General features: G+C 45.2%; 1 protein-coding gene across 6 annotated transcripts in view; it reads left to right on the forward strand.

The window, feature by feature from the left end:
• agtpbp1 (ATP/GTP binding carboxypeptidase 1) overlaps positions 1-18,508 on the forward strand; it is a 410,793-nt gene that overhangs the window by 50,597 nt on the left and 341,688 nt on the right. For all 6 annotated transcript variants that reach the window (XR_015078056.1, XM_085985173.1, XM_085985187.1 and 3 more), the window contains exon 3: positions 18,088-18,209. Coding sequence is in view for 5 of the 6 variants with exons in the window: in XM_085985173.1 (XP_085841299.1) it covers positions 18,088-18,209 (122 nt within the window). In the remaining variant the exon portion in view is untranslated. The remainder of the gene's footprint in view (positions 1-18,087; positions 18,210-18,508) is intronic.

Consider the following 18,508-nt stretch of genomic DNA (forward strand, 5'->3'; position numbering starts at 1 on the left):
TTGTCTGCCGCGTCTCAGTTTATTTAACTGCTTTTAGCATTGATTTGGCAGAATTGAGTGCTAAAATTTCATCTATTTTTGTCTGTCTTTTGCATAGCAGCCAGCAACTTTTTTTTATATTGCATAACAGTTTGCATGTATAGAAATGTTGTCCTATGATACAAGAATTTAATGTTATTGTAGTAACAGAATTAGAAGGAGGCTGTGGATGCAGTGGGCTGGAGAACTTGAAAACGTATTTGTGGCGACAGAGTATGACGGCGAAGGACATTACTGGCTGAATGGTTACTATAGCATGGCAGCAGGGGAGAGCAGGACAAGGGAGACTACGAAGAAATTAGGAGAGAAGTCAAAAAAACAATTAGGAAGGCAAAGCGGAACTATGAAATTAAATTATCAAGGAACATAATACAGAATAGTAAAATATTCCACAGGCAGATAAATTAAAAAAAAAAAAAAAAAAGTAAAGTTGGGATGGGAATAGGGTCACTAAAGGACAGACTCGATAAAATCACAGCAAGTGATAGTGAAATGGCAGAAATATTGGCCTGGATTTTCCGGGGCCTATGGCCGCATATCCGGCCATAACATGCGCTGTACGAAAACCCAGAACTTGTGACCAGTAAAGTTTCAGCTTGACAAATCATCCGCATCTCCAGGAAATGAATATTGGCTGGCAGAGAGTTGGGCTATTTGCCAAACTACTGCCCAGTGAATGCCTGTCAAACTCTTACGCCTGATAAAAGCAGGCGTAGGGCCTTTTACCAGCGTAAGAGTTTAAATAAATATTAAAATATATATTTTTAAATTATTTAAACATAAAAAATGTTATAGGTTATTTTTAGCCCTTTTAAAACATTAAAATTTATTTTTCAAAGAATTAAATTTTTGTGTTAAATGTTTAATTTAATTGTATTTTAATTAATTTTGAGCTTGTAATTTATTTTTATTTAACTGGTGTGTAATTGTGTTTTTTAGGGGATTCCTATTCATGCTTATGGGGATTCCGTACGTAAGTGGAATCTCCATAAGCATAATGGGGATCCCCCTTTTTGATTGGTTGGGCTGGCCCACATGATCCCAGGGGCACTTGCAACCCACATGTGCTCCTAGGATACGTGGACCTTTACGCATGCGTACGTGTAGAGGCCCAGGAGCGCGAGTCTACGAACCTCCTGGACCAGTAAGTAGGTTCGTACTTTTCTTGCGGTTCAGAAGCATTCACCTGCTGGAAGCCTCCGACCGCAAATTCAGGCCCTTTGTTTCAGTATTTAGGGCAGAAATATTAAATTATTTTGTTTCAGTATTTACCGGGGAGACGGATCAGGTGGACGTGACATTGGATAATGAAATTAGAAATGATATAACTGCATTTAAATAAAAAGGGGAGAAATATTAACGAAACTAATCAAACTTAAAGAGGATAATACCCCGGGTCCTGACAGATTGCATCCGTGCTTTTTAGTAGAATCTAGGGAAGAGATAGCAGAGGCACTATTACACATATAATAATTCATTAGCTGAAGGTATAGAGCCAGAGGACTGGCGGATAGCTAAAGTTATACCAATATTTAATAAGGGAGATAGAAGATGTCCAGGGAACTATAGACCAGTCAGCTTAACATCACTGGTAGGCAAGATAATGGAATCCCTACTAAAGGAAAAAATAGAAATACATTTAAACACCAAAAAATATAATGAATAGTCAGCATGGATTTCAAATGGGAAAGTCTTACTTGACCAACCTCATTGAATGATTTGAAGAGGTAACTGGGAATAGACAAGGGTAATGCAGTAGATGTAATATTCTAGATTTACAAAGGGCCTTCGGTAAGGTACCACATAATAGACTATTGAATAAGGTCAGAGCATGTGGAGTCGGGACAAGTAGCAGAATGGATAGCTAGCTGGCTGCAAGACAGAAAGCAGAGAGTAGGGTAAAGGGTAGCTAATCAGAGTGGCCAAAGGTGGGAAGTGAGGTCCCACAAGGATCAGTGCTGGGACCACTGTTGTCACAATTTATATTAATGATTTAGACTTTGGAATCAAAAGCACAATTTCTAAATTTGTGGATGAGAATTTTTTTTGGGGTGTAGTCAATACTGCAACAAATTACAGGAAGACATTAATAAACTTGTAGAATGGGCTTATAATTGGCAAATGAATTTCAACATAGTGTGAAGCATTACATTTTGTTAAGAAAAATAAGGCGATCACACATTACTTGGAAAATAAGAATCTAAATGGGGGAGAGGAGCAAAGGGTTCTGGGAGTATAAATACACAAATCAATAAAAGTTGCGACACAGGTTAATAAGGCCATAAAAATAGCAAACCAAGTACTGGGATTTATTTCTAGAGGGATAGAGTTGAAAAGTGGAGAAGTTATGCTAAACTTGTATTGAACCTTGGTTAGACTACTCTTGGAGTACTGTGTAAATTTCTGTTCACCATATTATAAAAAGGATATAGAGGCACTGGAGACATTTCAAAAAAGATTTAAAAGGATGATACTAGAACTGCGAGGTTATACCCATCGGGAAAGGATGAACAGCCTGTGGATCTTTTCTCGAAAAGTGAAGGCTGAGGGGTGACCTAATAGAGGCCTTTTAAAATTTTGAAAGATTTTGATAGAGTAGACACAGTGAGAATGTTTCCACTTGTGGGGAAGAGCAAAACTAGAGACCATCAATATAAGATAGTCACCAAGAAATCAAATAGGAAATTCAGAAGAAACTTCTTTACCAAGAGAGTGGTAAGAATGTAGAATTTGCTACCACAGGGAGCAGTTGAGGTGAATAGTTTTGATGCATTTAAGGGGAAGCTAGATAAGAACATGAGGGACGAAAGGTCATCGACCTGAAACGTTAACTCTGTTTCTCTCTTCACAGATGCTGCCTGACCTGCTGAGTTTCTCCAGCATTTTCTGTTTTTATTTCAGATTTCCAGCATCTGCAGTATTTTCTTTTTGTAAGAACATGAGCGAGAAGGGTATAGAGGGTTATGCTGATAAGAGTTAGATGAGGAAGGATGGGAGGAGGCTCGAGTTGCGCATAAACGCTGGCATGGACTGGTTGGGCCGAATGGTCTGTTTCTGTGCTGTATATTCTACATAATTCTATGTAGCTTGTGGGGCTAATTGGTAACTCCAGGCCATAGAGTCATAGAGTCATACAGCACGGATAGAGGCCCTTCGGCCCATCGTGTCCATGCCGGCCATCAAGCCCTGTCTAATCTAATCCCATATTCCAGCATTTGGCCCGTAGCCTTGTATGCTATGGCATTTCAAATGCTCATCCAAATGCTTCTTAAATGTTGTGAGGGTTTCTGCCTCCACAACCCTTTCAGGCAGTGAGTTCCAGACTCCAACCACCCTCTGGGTGAAAAAGTTCTTTCTCAAATCCCCTCTAAACCTCCCGCCCTTTACCTTGAATCTATGCCCCCTAGTTATTGACCCCTCTACTAAGGGGAAAAGCTCCTCAGCATCCATCCTATCTATGCCCCTCACAATTTTGTACACCTCAATCATGTCCCCCCTCAGCCTCCTCTGCTCCAAGGAAAACAAACCCAATCTGCCCAGTCTCTCTTCATAGCTGAAGCGCTCCAGCCCTGGTAACATCCTGGTGAACCTCCTCTGCACCCTCTCTAACGCGATCACATCTTTCCTGTAGTGTGGCGACCAGAACTGCACACAGTATTCCAGCTGTGGCCTAACCAGTGTTTTATACAGCTCCATCATAACCTCCTTGCTCTTATATTCTATGCCTCGGCTAATGAAGGCAAGTATCCCATATGCCTTTTTTACCACCTTATCCACCTGTTCCGCCGCCTTCAGGGATCTGTGTACCTGCACACCCAGATCCCTCTGACCCTCCGTCTTGCCTAGGGTCTTTCCCTTCATTGTGTATTCCCTTGCCTTGTTAGACCCCCCAAAGTGCATCACCTCGCACTTTTCCGGGTTAAATTCCATTTGCCACTGTTCCGCCCATCTGACCAACCCATCTATATCGTTCTGCAGACTGAGGCTACCCTCCTCGCTATTTACCACCCTACCAATTTTAGTATCATCCGCGAATTTACTGATCATACCCTTTACATTCATATCCAAGTCATTAATGTAGACCACAAACAGCAAGGGACCCAGCACCGATCCCTGTGGTACCCCACTGGCCACAGGTTTCCAGTCACAAAAACAACCTTCGACCATCACCCTCTGCCTTCTGCCACTAAGCCAGTTTTGTATCCAATGTGCCAAGGCACCCTGGATTCCATGGGCTCTTACCTTCTTGACCAGTCTCCTGTGCGGGACTTTATCGAAGGCCTTACTGAAATCCATGTATACCACATCCACTGCGTTACCCTCATCCACACACCTAGTCACCCCCTCAAAAAATTCAATCAAATTAGTCAGACATGATCTTCCCTTGACAAAGCCATGTTGACTATCCCTGATTAATCCTTGCCTCTCCAAGTGGAGACAAATTTTGTCCCTCAGGATTTTTTCCAGTAATTTTCCTACCACTGATGTTAGGCTCACTGGCCTGTAGTTCCCCGGTTTTTCCCTACTACCCTTCTTGAATAAACATTAGCGGTTCTCCAGTCCTCTGGCACATCCCCTGTGGCCAGAGAGGTCCTGAATATATGTGTTAGAGCCCCCGCAATCTCCTCCTTTGCCTCACACAGCAGCCTGGGGTACATTTCATCCGGGCCTGGGGATTTATCCATTTTTAGGCCAGCTAAAACCGCCAATACCTCCTCCCTCTCGATGTTAATATGTTCGAGCATATCACAGTCCCCCCGCCCTATTTCTATGTCTACATCGTCCTTCTCCATAGTGAAAACAGATGCAAAAAATTCATTTAGAACCCCTCCTACATCTTCCGGCTCCACACACAGATTGCCACTTTTGTCCCTAATGGGCCCTATTTTTTCCCTAGTTATCCTTTTACCCTTAATATACTTATAAAACATCTTCGGATTTTCCTTTATTTTGCTCGCCAGTGTTATTTCATGGCCCCTCCTTGATCTCCTAATTTCTTTTTTAAGTATCCCCCTGCACTTTTTGTACTCCTCTAGGGCTTCCTCCGTCTTTAGCCTTTTGTATCTACCAAAAGCCCTCCTTTTTTTCCTAATCCATTCCCGTATATCCCCTGACATCCACGGTTCCCTGTGGTTTTTGGAACCACTCTTGACATTTATGGGAACATGTTGCCCTTGTATGATCTCAATCTCCCTTCTGAAAGCCTCCCATTGCTCCGATGCGGATTTTCCTACAAGTAGCTGATCCCAGTCCATTTTGGCCAGATCCTGCCTTATCCTATTAAAATCGGCCTTCCCCCAATTTAGAACCCTTATTTCCGGCCCATCCCTGTCCTTTTCCATGACCACCTTAAATCTTACCATATTATGGTCACTATCACCAAAGTGCTCACCTACTAGCACTTTTTCCACTTGGCCGGCCACATTCCCTAGAATTAGGTCCAGTACCGCCCCCTCTCTTGTAGGACTTTCTACATGCTGGCTCAAAAAGCTCTCCTGGATGCACTTTAAGAATTCTACACCCTCTGAGCCTTTCACACTTTGACTATCCCAGTTAATATTGGGGAAGTTGAAATCCCCCATTATTATTACCCTATTATTTGCACATTTCTCTGAGATTTGCCTACATATCTGTTCCTCTATTTCCCCCTGACTGTTTGGAGGCCTATAGTACACTCCCAGCAAAGTGCTTGCCCCCTTTTTGTTTTTAAGCTCCACCCATATGGCCTCATTAGAGGACCCTGCTAATATATCATCCCTCCTTACTGCAGTAATTGACTCCTTAATTAATATTGCGACACCCCCTCCTCTTATACCTCCCCCTCTGTCTCGCCTGAAGATTCTGTACCCCGGAATATTGAGCTGCCAGTCTTGCCCCTCCCTCAACCATGTCTCCGTGATAGCAACAATATCATACTCCCATGTGTTTATCAACACCTTCAGTTCATCCACCTTATTTGCAAGACTCCTTGCATTAAAATAGATGCCATCCAGCCTTGCCCTTATATATTTGCCCTGTCTACCAAGCTGACTTGTTTTTTCCTCCATAATTGGCAGCACATCCCCCCCTATTTCAGCTTCCCTCTGTATCCCATCCCCCTGCCAAGTTAGTTTAAACCCCCCCCGACAGTGCTAGCAAACCTCCCCGCAAGGATATTTGTCCCGCTCTGGTTCAGGTGCAACCCGTCCGACTTGTACAAGTCCCACCTTTCCCAGAAGCAGGCCCAGTGATCCAGGAAAGTAAAACCCTCCCCCCTACACCAACTCTTTAGCCACGCATTCATCTGCTCTATCCTCCCATTCCTATACTTACTAGCACGTGGCACTGGGAGTAATCCAGAGATTACACCCTTTGAGGTCCTGCCCTTTAATCTGTTACCTAGCTCCCTAAATTCTTGATGCAGGACCTCATCCCTCTTTTTACCTATGTCGTTGGTACCAATGTGGACCACGACCACTGGCTGTTCACCCTCCCCCTCCAGAATGCCCTGCAGCCGCTCAGTGACATCCTTGACCCTGGCACCAGGGAGGCAACAAACCATCCTGGAGTCACGTTTGCGGCCACAGAAACGCCTATCTGTTCCCCTTACTATAGAATCCCCTACCACTATTGCTCTCCCACTCTTTTCCCCCCCCTCCTGGGCAGCAGGAGCACCCCCAGTGCCAGGAAGTTGGCTGCTGCTGCCTTCCCCTGGTGAGTCATCCCCCTCAACAGTATCCAAAGCGGTATACCTGTTTGAAAGGGGGATGTCCGCAGGGGTTCCCTGCACTACCTGCCTGCCTTTGTTGCTCCGCCTGATGGTCACTCCCTGTGCTGCCCTACCCTGAGGCGTGCACAACTCGCTAAACGTGGTATCCACGAGCCTCTCAGCATCGCGCATGCTCCACAACCCATCCACCCGCAGCTCGAGCGCCGCAATGCGGTCTACAAGTAGCTGCAGCTGGATGCATTTCCCGCACACATGGTCGTCAGGGACACTGGCAGCGTCCCTGATTTCCCACATGGAGCAAGAGGAGCAGAACACGGGTCTGAGCTCTCCTGCCATGACTTACTCCTTTAATTAATTTAAAAATTAATTCAATACCCCAGTTACAGATATACTCTAGGGCGCTTTATTTACCAACTGTCCCCACTACACCTTAATCCCGAGAAATTTAACACCACAGAATTCAAGCTTGTACTGAAAAGAGAGAAATACTCACCAACCAATCACTTACGTGCTCCCTGGTGACGTCACACTCTGATTATTTTTTACCTCTCTCCTCTGATGTTGATTTGGTACGCTTCTGCTTTGGCGCCGGTTTTTAAGCCGGGCCTCTGCTGCTCCCTGCCCGAACTGGTCGGGCTTCTGCTTTGGCGCCGGTTTTTAAGCCGGGCCTCTGCTGCTCTCCGCTGCTGCTCCCTGCCCGAACTGGTCGGGCTTCTGCTTTGGCGCCGGTTTTTAAGCCGGGCCTCTGCTGCTCTCCGCTGCTGCTCCCTGCCCGAACTGGTCGGGCTTCTGCTTTGGCGCCGGTTTTTAAGCCGGGCCTCTGCTGCTCTCCGCTGCTGCTCCCTGCCCGAACTGGTCGGGCTTCTGCTTTGGCGCCGGTTTTTAAGCCGGGCCTCTGCTGCTCTCCGCTGCTGCTCCCTGCCCGAACTGGTCGGGCTTCTGCTTTGGCGCCGGTTTTTAAGCCGGGCCTCTGCTGCTCTCCGCTGCTGCTCCCTGCCCGAACTGGTCGGGCTTCTGCTTTGGCGCCGGTTTTTAAGCCGGGCCTCTGCTGCTCTCCGCTGCTGCTCCCTGCCCGAACTGGTCGGGCTTCTGCTTTGGCGCCGGTTTTTAAGCCGGGCCTCTGCTGCTCTCCGCTGCTGCTCCCTGCCCGAACTGGTCGGGCTTCTGCTTTGGCGCCGGTTTTTAAGCCGGGCCTCTGCTGCTCCCTGCCCGAACTGGTCGGGCTTCTGCTTTGGCGCCGGTTTTTAAGCCGGGCCTCTGCTGCTCTCCGCTGCTGCTCCCTGCCCGAACTGGTCGGGCTTCTGCTTTGGCGCCGGTTTTTAAGCCGGGCCTCTGCTGCTCTCCGCTGCTGCTCCCTGCCCGAACTGGTCGGGCTTCTGCTTTGGCGCCGGTTTTTAAGCCGGGCCTCTGCTGCTCTCCGCTGCTGCTCCCTGCCCGAACTGGTCGGGCTTCTGCTTTGGCGCCGGTTTTTAAGCCGGGCCTCTGCTGCTCTCCGCTGCTGCTCCCTGCCCGAACTGGTCGGGCTTCTGCTTTGGCGCCGGTTTTTAAGCCGGGCCTCTGCTGCTCTCCGCTGCTGCTCCCTGCCCGAACTGGTCGGGCTTCTGCTTTGGCGCCGGTTTTTAAGCCGGGCCTCTGCTGCTCCCTGCCCGAACTGGTCGGGCTTCTGCTTTGGCGCCGGTTTTTAAGCCGGGCCTCTGCTGCTCTCCGCTGCTGCTCCCTGCCCGAACTGGTCGGGCTTCTGCTTTGGCGCCGGTTTTTAAGCCGGGCCTCTGCTGCTCTCCGCTGCTGCTCTCTGCCCGAACTGGTCGGGCTTCTGCTTTGGCGCCGGTTTTTAAGCCGGGCCTCTGCTGCTCTCCGCTGCTGCTCCCTGCCCGAACTGGTCGGGCTTCTGCTTTGGCGCCGGTTTTTAAGCCGGGCCTCTGCTGCTCTCCGCTGCTGCTCCCTGCCCGAACTGGTCGGGCTTCTGCTTCTCTATGTTCTTCTCAAACGAAAATGAGTAATGAGTGCCTTCAGCCTCCTCCACCTACAATCCCCTCTGCAGCGCAATGCTGTACAGGATGCAGCACACCACTATTATTCTGGAAGCCAGAATAATAGCCAGGTACAGGAATAAAGAGCCCAGTGAGAGGGGAACAAAGCTGGTGGGAGAGCATGATTTGGATGGGTGATTTGGAGTTTATTTTGGGCAAGGGATTGATTACTGTGGGACAGTGACAAAATTAAAAATAAAATTAAAATTTCTCAGATTCCAGGGAAGGATTAAAATACGCAAAAGACTCAAAGTCACCTTTTACCAAGACAGGCAAAATACTGCAGATGCTGGTAATTTGAAATATGAACAGGAAATACTGGGAACACTCGACAGGTCAGGCAGCATCTGTGGAGAGAGAAACCGAGTCAATGGCTGGAATTTTCACATTGCACAGAATGCAGGTTTGGGAGCGGGTCGGCAGTTAAAAGCGTTGAAATTGACTGCGTCGGGATCCTGCCGACTTCCACATTTAACTGGGACGCATTTCGAAGTGCGCCACGGACCCACTTGGGAGAGGTGGGCGACCTTATTGAAGTACTTAACTTCTCGTTGAGAGACCCTTAAGAAGGATTTCAACGTGAGGTTTCCTCTTTTACTGCTTGTGCATGGGATTCATGGACTTCGTGAAGCTCATCTGTGAAGGCAAGGCGGGAGCTCAGTGGCCATTGTGGTACTTCATTAAGTGACAGCTGGAAAAAGCACAAATACACACAGCTTACGCCTGCATCCTTGCCTAAGGGAAAGGCTCTTGCTGACACCATTTTGTGCACAGATTTTGCATTCAGCAGTTTGCAGGTGATTTCTGCAACCTCTGAAGCCACTCTCACTACATTGCAAGTCACTCTCACTACATTGGAGGATTGTGCCTCTGATCTCCACTTTACCTGGCATCTATCAGATCAGCATGGGTGCCACTTATGCTGATTCACCTTGCACCTCAGATTCAGACCAAGATGAGCCCAAGAACCAACAACACCAGCAGCCTTCTCCTCATCGAACTGATGCTCCACAGGAGAGAGGGGATCAGCACAGGGGTGCACCGTGCTGGAGGCGTTACCCCCAAAACAGGGTATACAGGCAAAGGATCAGAACATAACGCAACATAAGAAATAGTAGCAGGAGTAAGCCATTCGGCCCTTTGAGCCTGCTCTGCCATTCAGTAAGATCATGGCTGATCTTCTACCACAACTCCACTTTCCTGCACTATCCCCATATCCCTTAATATCCAAAAATTTATCAATCTCTGTCTTGAATATACTCAACGACTGAGCCTCCACTGCCCTCGAGTAGAGGATTCCAAAGATTCACCACCCTCTGAGTGAAGAAATTTCTCCTCATCTCAGTCCTAAATGGCTGGCCCTTTATTCTGAGACTGTGACCCCTGGTTCCAGACTCACCAGCCAGGGAAACATCCTCCCTGCATCTACCCTGTCAAGCCCTGTAAGAATTTTGTATGTTTCAATGAGATCACTTCTCATTCTTCTAAACTCTAGAGAATGTAGTCCTAGTCTACTCAATCTCTCCTCATAGGCCACCCCCCCCCCCCCATCAGTCTGGTGAACCTTCATTGCACTCCCTCTATGGCAAGTATATCCTTCCTTAGGTAAGGTGACCAAAACTGTACACAATGCTCCAGGTGTGGTCTCACCAGGGCCCTATATAATTGCAGTAAGACGTCTTTACTCTTATACTCAAATCCTCTTGTAATAAAGGCCAACATACCATTTGCTTTCCTAATTGCTTGCTGTACCTGCATGTTAACATTCAGTGATTCGTGTACAAGGACACCAAGGTCCCTCTGAACACCAACATTTCCCAATCTCTCTCCATTTAAAAAATACTCTGCTTTTCTATTTTTCCTACTAAAGTGGATAACTTCACATTTCTCCGCATTATAATTCATTTGCCATGTTCTTGCCCACTCACTTACCTTGACTATATCCCCTTGAAGCCTCTTTGCATCCTCCTCGCAACTTACATTCCCATTGCGCTTTGTATCATCAGCAAACTTGGATATATTACAATTGGTCCCCTCATCCAAATCATTGATCTAGATTGTGAATAGCTGAGGCCCAAGCACTGATCCTTGCAGTACCCCACTAGTTACAGTCTGCCAACCCGAAAATGACCCGTTTATTCCTACTCTCTGTTTTCTGTCCGTTAACCAATCCTCAATCTATGCTAGTATATTGCCCTCATTTTGTTTAATAACCTCTTGTGTGGCACCTTATCGAATGCCTTCTGAAAATCCAAATACACCACATCCACTGGTTCCCCCTTATCTATTTTGCTAGTTACAACCTCAAAAAATTCTAACAGATTTGTCAAACACAATTTCCCTTTCATAAATCCATGTTGACTCTGCCCAATCCTATTATTATTTTCTAAGTGCCCTATTACCATGTCCTTAATAATAGATTCTAGCATTTTCCCTACTGATGTCAGGCTAACAAGTCTGTAGTTCCCCGTTTTCTCTCTCCCTCCTTTCTTAAATAGTGGGGTTACATTTGCTACCTTCCAATCCGCGGAAACCGTTCTAGAATCTATGGAATTTTGGAAAATGACAACCAATGCATCTACTATCTCTATAGCCACCTCTTTCAAAACACTAGGCTGTAGGCCATCAGCTTCAGGGGATTTATCAGCTTTCAGTTCCATTAATTTCTCCAGTACTATATTGTTACTAATACTAATTTCTTTCAGTTCCCCTTGGAGAGCCTTGGTTCTCCACTATTTCCGGGAAGTTTTTTTGCGTCTTCTTCCGTGAAGACAGACACAAAGTATTTGTTTAATTTCTCTGTCATTTCTTTATTCCCCATTATAATTTCTCCTGTCTCAGCCTGTAAGGGACCCACATTTACTTTCGCTAATCTTTTCCTTTTTACATACCTATGGAAGCTTTTATAGTCTGTTTTTATGTCTCTCGCTAGTTTACCCTCATTCTATTTTCCCTTTCTTTATCAATTTCTTGATCCTCCTTTGCTGAATTCTAAAATCCTCCCAATCCTCAGGCTTACTATTTTTGGCAATATAAAAAGCCTCTTCCTTTGATCTAATACTATCTTTAACTCCTTTTGTTAGCTACAATTGGACCACTTTTCCTGTGGGATTTTTGTGCCTTCAAGGAATGTATATTTGTTGTAAATTATGTATTAATTATTTAAATGCTAGCTATTGCTTCTCTACTGTCATACCTTCTAATGTAGTTTCCTAATCTACCTGAGCCAACTCACCCCTCATACCTATGTAGTTTGCTTTGTTTATATTTAAGACCCTAGTTTTGGATTTAACTAAATCACTTTCAAAACTCAAATATAAAATTCTATTATATTATGGTCACTCTTCCCTAAAGGCCCCTTTACTACAAGGTTATTAATTAACCCTTTCTCATTGCACAATACTAGATCTAAAATATACTGTTCCCTAGTTGGTTCCTCAACATACTGATCTAGAAAACTATTTGCATATATTCCATGAATTTGTCCTCCACACTATTACTGCAAATTTGGTTTGCCCAGTCTATATGTAGATTATAAAGTCTCCCATGATTACTGTGTTACCCTTGTTACATGCACCTCTAATTTCCTGATTTATACTCTGCCCTACATTACAACTACTGTTTGATGGCCTAAAAACAACTCCCACCAATGTTTTCTGCCCCTTGCTGTTTCTTAGCTCCACCCAAATTGATGAGCTTCCTGGACATTACTGAACAGCAGTGCTTCAGGAGGCTCAGGCTATCGTGCCAGGTCGTGACAGACATTTGTAGCTTGCTGGAGGAACACCTGCTGCCCAGAGGAGTGGGTGGACACCTTACCAGTGGTTGCCAAAGTTATCACCACCCTCAACTTCTTCACCTCAGGCTTCTTCCAGGGATCTGCAGCAAACATTTGCAGGATCTCGCTGTCTGCCGCCCACCCAGATGACCGATGCTGTGTTTCGCAAGTCAGCCAATTATGTCAACTTTGCCACTGATGAAGCCAGTGTTACTGAGCGGGCACTCGGCTTCGCGGCTCTGGGTAGCTTCTCACAGGTGGAGGGTGTCATTGTACACATGTTGGCCATCAAGGCAACCCCAGATATACCCAGGAATGTTCGTGAACCGTAAGGACTTGCACTCCCTCAATGTGCAGCTGATCTGCAACCATAAAAAGATCATCATGCATGTGTGTGCCAGATTCCCAGGGAGCTGTCATGACTCTCTCGTCCTGCGACAGCCCACCTTCCCTCAGCCCTTCACACTTCCGCACAAACTTACTGGCTGGCTGCTTGGAGACCAGGGCCATCCACTGAAGACGTGGCTGATGACACCCTTGAGGAGGCCAAGCAATGAGGCCGAGGAGCGCTATAATGAATGCCACATGACGACCAGATGTATCATAGAGCAAACAATCGACATGCAGAAGATGCGCTTCAGATGCCTTGACAGATCTGGAGGAGTCCTTTAGTGAACATGATGATATTTCATTGGCTGCTGACATCAGTCACCATGAGTGACTGCTGCATGCCATGTGGGAATTTTAATCCTGTCACCAGGTTGCTGGGAGGTCCCCCCCTCTCCATCTCCCACCGCCAGCAGTTTTGCCACTCCACTTAATTCAAGTGCCTCTTCCTCTGCTGGCGTCAAAGTCGTGTATATTGGAGGGCCACCTCCGGTTCTTTCTCTTTCTCTCTTGTTCTGCGCTCTCTTCTGCAAGAAGAGAAAGAGAACTTTGAGTGAGAGTGATGGAATGGGTGTAAGGGATGGATGGGCTACATCTGTAGAGGGTGACTATGAGGGGCTGGCATGACATTGCTAAATGGCCTCTTTCTGTGGCGTTACTTTCCAGGATTGCATTAGGCTGAGGGTGAGTGTCAGTGGTGGATAGTCAGATGGGAATGTAAGTAGGTGCATAGACAGTGAGGGATGGGTGCACCTGCAAGGTAGGTTGGTGTGAGGAGTGACGTGCAGGAGTAGGCTTGGGAAGGCAGAGTGATGGGGTTGGGGTGACATGCACATCAGGATGTAGTTGAATGTGACATTACACTCACCTTTCCTGACCTCGTGATCATCAAATCTCTTGTGACACTGTGTCCAGGAGCGTCTCCCTACACCCCTGCTGCTGATCTTGTGGGCGATCTCCAGTCATGCCGCCTTGGTATCACTGCCTGGTCTCTTCCAGCCATTACCAGGGAATAGAACCTCTCTCCGTGCTCTGACTCCCTGGAGCAGGACTTCCATGGAGGAATCTGAAAACCTGGACGCAGCCTTCTGGCGCTGAGACTGCATCGTTCCTTGCACCCTCACAGTCAAAGTCTTGGATAGAAACGCACAGGCACCTCTCCCAACCACCTCTGAGCCTCCTACAACAATCTTCAACTGTGATGTTTGCAAGGCTCCTTTAAATAGCTGAGCTGAAGGCGAGACATCGGTGACATCATCAGACCCGCTCCAGGTAATTGGCCGGGAAACCCGCATGACTCATTCAGTTGATCTAATTCAGTTAAATGCTCAGTGGAGACCGTGCTGATGAAATGTTCGTAATGGCGACCCGCTACGTGGCCCACATGCACCTGACCTGACTCGAGGGTAAAAATTCCAGCCAATGTTTCAGGTCATTGACCTGTCATCAGAACTGGCAAAGATTAGAGATGTGTAACGGGTTTTAAGCAAGTACAGAGGCAGGGAAACGGGCGGAGGGGAGGAAAGATGGGGTGGAAGGCAGGAGAGATTAAATGACAAAAGGGATGATGGTGCGAGGCAAAAGGAGATGGTAACAGGACAAGAAAAGAATCAAAACATGGGTCTGGAGAAGCTGTAAATGACAACAGCAGAATCATTACCAGCAGCTGCTGTCCAAAAAAATGGGATATGATCTGAAATTGTTGAGCTCAGTGTTGAGTATGGAAGGCTGTAAAGTGCCTAATCGAAAGATGAGGTGCTGTTCCTCGAGCTTCTGTTGATATTCATTGGCACAGTGTAGGAGGCTGAGGACAAAGTGGGAGTGGGACGAAGAATTAAAATGTCAAGTGACGGGAAGCTCAGGGTTATGCTTGCGGACTGAATGGAGGTGTTAAGCAAAGTGATCACTTAAACTGTGTTTGGTCTCTCCAATGTAGTGGAGACCGCATCGTGAGCAGCGAATACAGTATACTAAATTGAAAGAAGTACAAGTAAGTCGCTCTTTGACCTGGAAGGAGCGTTTGGGGTCCAGAACGGTGGTATGGGAGGAGGTGAAAGGGCAGGTGTTGCATCTCCTGTGCATGTATGGGAAGGTGCTGTGGGAAGGGCAGTGGGTGTTGTGGGTGATGGAAGAGTGTCGCGGAGGGAATGGTCCCTTTGGAATACTGAAAAGGGAGAGGAGGAGAAGATGTGTTTGGTGGCGGCATCGCGCTGGAGATGGTGGAAATGGAATAGGATGATCTGTTGAATGTGGACTGGTTGGTCCTCCGTTCAAGGAAGAAACGGAAGGCCCGCAGAACGTGCTGGTGGGGGAGGGAGGTGCAGAGGGACTGGATGTTTATGGTGAAAAGGAGATGGTTAGGGCTAGAAAACTGGAAACTGTTAAAGTGGCGAAGGGCGTCGGAAGAGTCGCGGGGTGTGGACATGATTTACATATGAAAAGTCCACAAGCAGTGTTGATGGGTGGAAGGACATTCAGATTTTAATAATTCAAAGATATATATTTGTACATTTGCTAATAAATTTGCTTAATAGGTTAAAATTAAAATGCGGTCTGATGTGATGTTCTATCGTTTATCAAAGACTGGAGATCGATCTTGTGGAGGTGCAAGGGTAATTCCAATAACAAACCTTATTGAAACAAATTGTCGGAAAATATTAATCATTTGTTGTGATTTCCTGTGTCTGTGCTATTTCCATGATTGTTTTCAACTCACTGAAGTCTCCTTTATTAAAAAATAGTTTCCTGAATAATTTATTGTAAATGTTTTTTTTAAAGAAAGGACTTGTATTTATATATTACTTTCATGACTGCAAGATGTCCCAAAGCGATTTACAGTCAATGAAGTATTTTTGAAGTGTAGTCACTGTGGTAATGTAACACAATATATCATTACATGCACGCACGCACACAGTCTTTATGCCCATTTTAGGATCTGTGCACTCAACAATTTTCGGCTTCTGTGTTCATTATTGAGTCTCAATCTTTTTTTAAAGAGTGAGGAGAAATCAAATCCCGATGTATTCTGTGATATAAACTTTATTGGAATTATGAGGTCTGATGTGATGTTCTGTCGTTTATTGAAGACTGAAGATCGATCTTGTGGAGGTGCAAGGATAATTCTGGTAGATTAGAAATAACTAACAGATTAGGGTGTTTCTTGTGCGTTACCAGCCATGTGCCTAGTTGTTGGGCTAGTGAAAACTTTAAGAGTTGAGGTTCTCCAAGGAGGGCGATCTAAGATATGAGAATCTGGCAACCAATCTGCATCAGTGCTTCATTCTGCGAATGTTGTATAATGTACAGACAGCAGTGCCCTCTAATGATCTTGCTTTCCTCTGGCCATAACTCTGTGCCAAGAGAAGTATAATTATCTGAGCACTGCTTCCAGCTCCATCTAGTAATGACAATGTGAACAACAGCTCTCTAATCCTTTTAAGCAAACTTGAGCCATGAACTGTAATCCAAAGATGCGCATATAAATTTTAGCCATGAGCACTTTTTGTTTATTTTTATCTGGGGCTTATCTTGGCAAAGTCTGATCGCTCCTTCTAACCAGGGAAGGAGTTTTGGTATAAATTTGATTCTATTGTAGTGATTTACAGATTTGTATTTAATTAACCTGCCAGAATCTAGATTAAAATACTGCCTGGTACTCATGTAGAGATAAATAAATCTGAAATAACAACAGAAAATGCTGGAAATACTCCGCAGGCCATGCAGCATCCGTGGAGAGAGAAACAGAGTTAATGTTTTAGGTCTGGGACCCTTCATCAGAACTAAATAAACCTGAGATGGATTGGTCAGTCACAACTATTAATTAGCTCCTATCTACCTATTGGAATCGGAGATGTGCCTCTGTGAAAGTGCTGCTGTAAAAATGTAAGAAATTCAATTTTTCTAGTACCCGGACAGTTGAATCCCACTAGCAAGCCCTCTAATTTGTATAGAATTCCTAACAAACCATTTTATGCTGAATCGAGAAATAATATGCAAGTTAGGAGCTGCATGGGTTACAAATTCAAGAAGTTTGATTTATTTGAAATATTCTTAACAGGTTTTAAAATGTTAATTCTCATGTAGTTGTAATAATTTAAAAAGAAGCTCATTTTATGGAGACTATGACAAAGCCACCTGTGAGGCACATTGACAAAGCCACCTGTGAGGCACATCAACAATTCCACATGAACAGAGGAGCGTATGGAGGAAGAAAAGGCCATTTGTCTCATGAGGCTCACCCGTCCAGTGAACTCTCCCTAACTTATTTAATCTGCCGACCAAGGTGAACATTACAAGTACAAGTCCTCTGAAATGTTTTCCTGATCCCCAAAGATAATTGAAGAAAAGCTCCAGGATACCATTACACAAGGCTCATAAGTGGTGGTTTTTACTGCTGCTCATGAACATTTTATTTATAATATGCAGTAGATTTAAGGAAACAAACTGAAATGATTATTTTGATCTTTAGCCCAAAGCAATCGGCTGAAGGTGCTTTGTGATGTAATTTTGTCTTTGTGATGTCACAACAATGGAGATGTGGTTTTATTTCCATTGGTGTTTATTATTATTCCACAGAAGTATGATAGTTGGATTATCCTTGTCCAGTTCTCTGCTATATTTTAAGAAACAACCGGTCACTAATTACTGTGCAACTGGATAAAAGCAATACTGTCAGTAAATGGCGGACAGCAGCACAGGACATGATGAGATGTACAGTAACAATTGCAGATAAATGCTGTGTTTTATAAGCATGGATGGATGGAAGCCTAATAGGTTCTGAAGTATAACGCCATGGCTATCAAGGGAAAGAGAATCCAGGGCACTTAGTGTTGCACATGAATTCTGCTACTGAAAACCGGTGGCAAACTTCATAAACGTGTAACAACATCTATTGGTAGCAACTAAATAATGCATCGTTACAAAATTGTAAATCTTTTCAATGGTCCTTTGGGACTTAGCATTATTTCTGCTTGTGTGGATCATTAAGTTTTGAATGTAGTTGTAAAGGAGACAGCTGAAATTCTATGTGAATGAACTTTGAGGTCTACAGAGTGCAAACCTGAGAAGACTCCTAAAGATAGTGCATACTTTTTGATAGGTTCCAATTAAATATTTTACATATAATTATTTTTCATTGCTCTCAGGAGCTCCCGTATCCTTGGTCTGTTAGCCCAGCTGGAGAAGATCAATTCGGAGTCGGCATTGCAGGATGTGGACAATGCCCGCTACGTCACTTCCAAGCTTCTTCATTTGGCTCAGACTCAAGGTAATATCGCAAGATCTTTACATTTTTACTTTTTTAATGTTTAAATAAATGAAACACAGTTTATGTTTGATTAAAGTAGTTGGAGTCTTTGGTAAAAAGCAGGCAAATGCTATATACACTGTGATATACCTATCAATTCGTCCAATAAAAAGCGACGAGTTAGGAACGTAACTAAAGGTTTTTATTGACTAAATAACAGAGCCCACCCTCGTGGGTGATCGGGTCCAACAAGGAGGAATACCAGCCAGTCGACTACCTTTATACCTGGGCAGGTAGGTGGAGCCATGGGCGGAGTCGGA

Source organism: Somniosus microcephalus, chromosome 1 (genome assembly GCF_052327205.1).
Source record: "Somniosus microcephalus isolate GS21.2 chromosome 1, FLI_Smic_1.0, whole genome shotgun sequence".
Taxonomy (NCBI): Eukaryota; Metazoa; Chordata; class Chondrichthyes; order Squaliformes; family Somniosidae; genus Somniosus; species Somniosus microcephalus.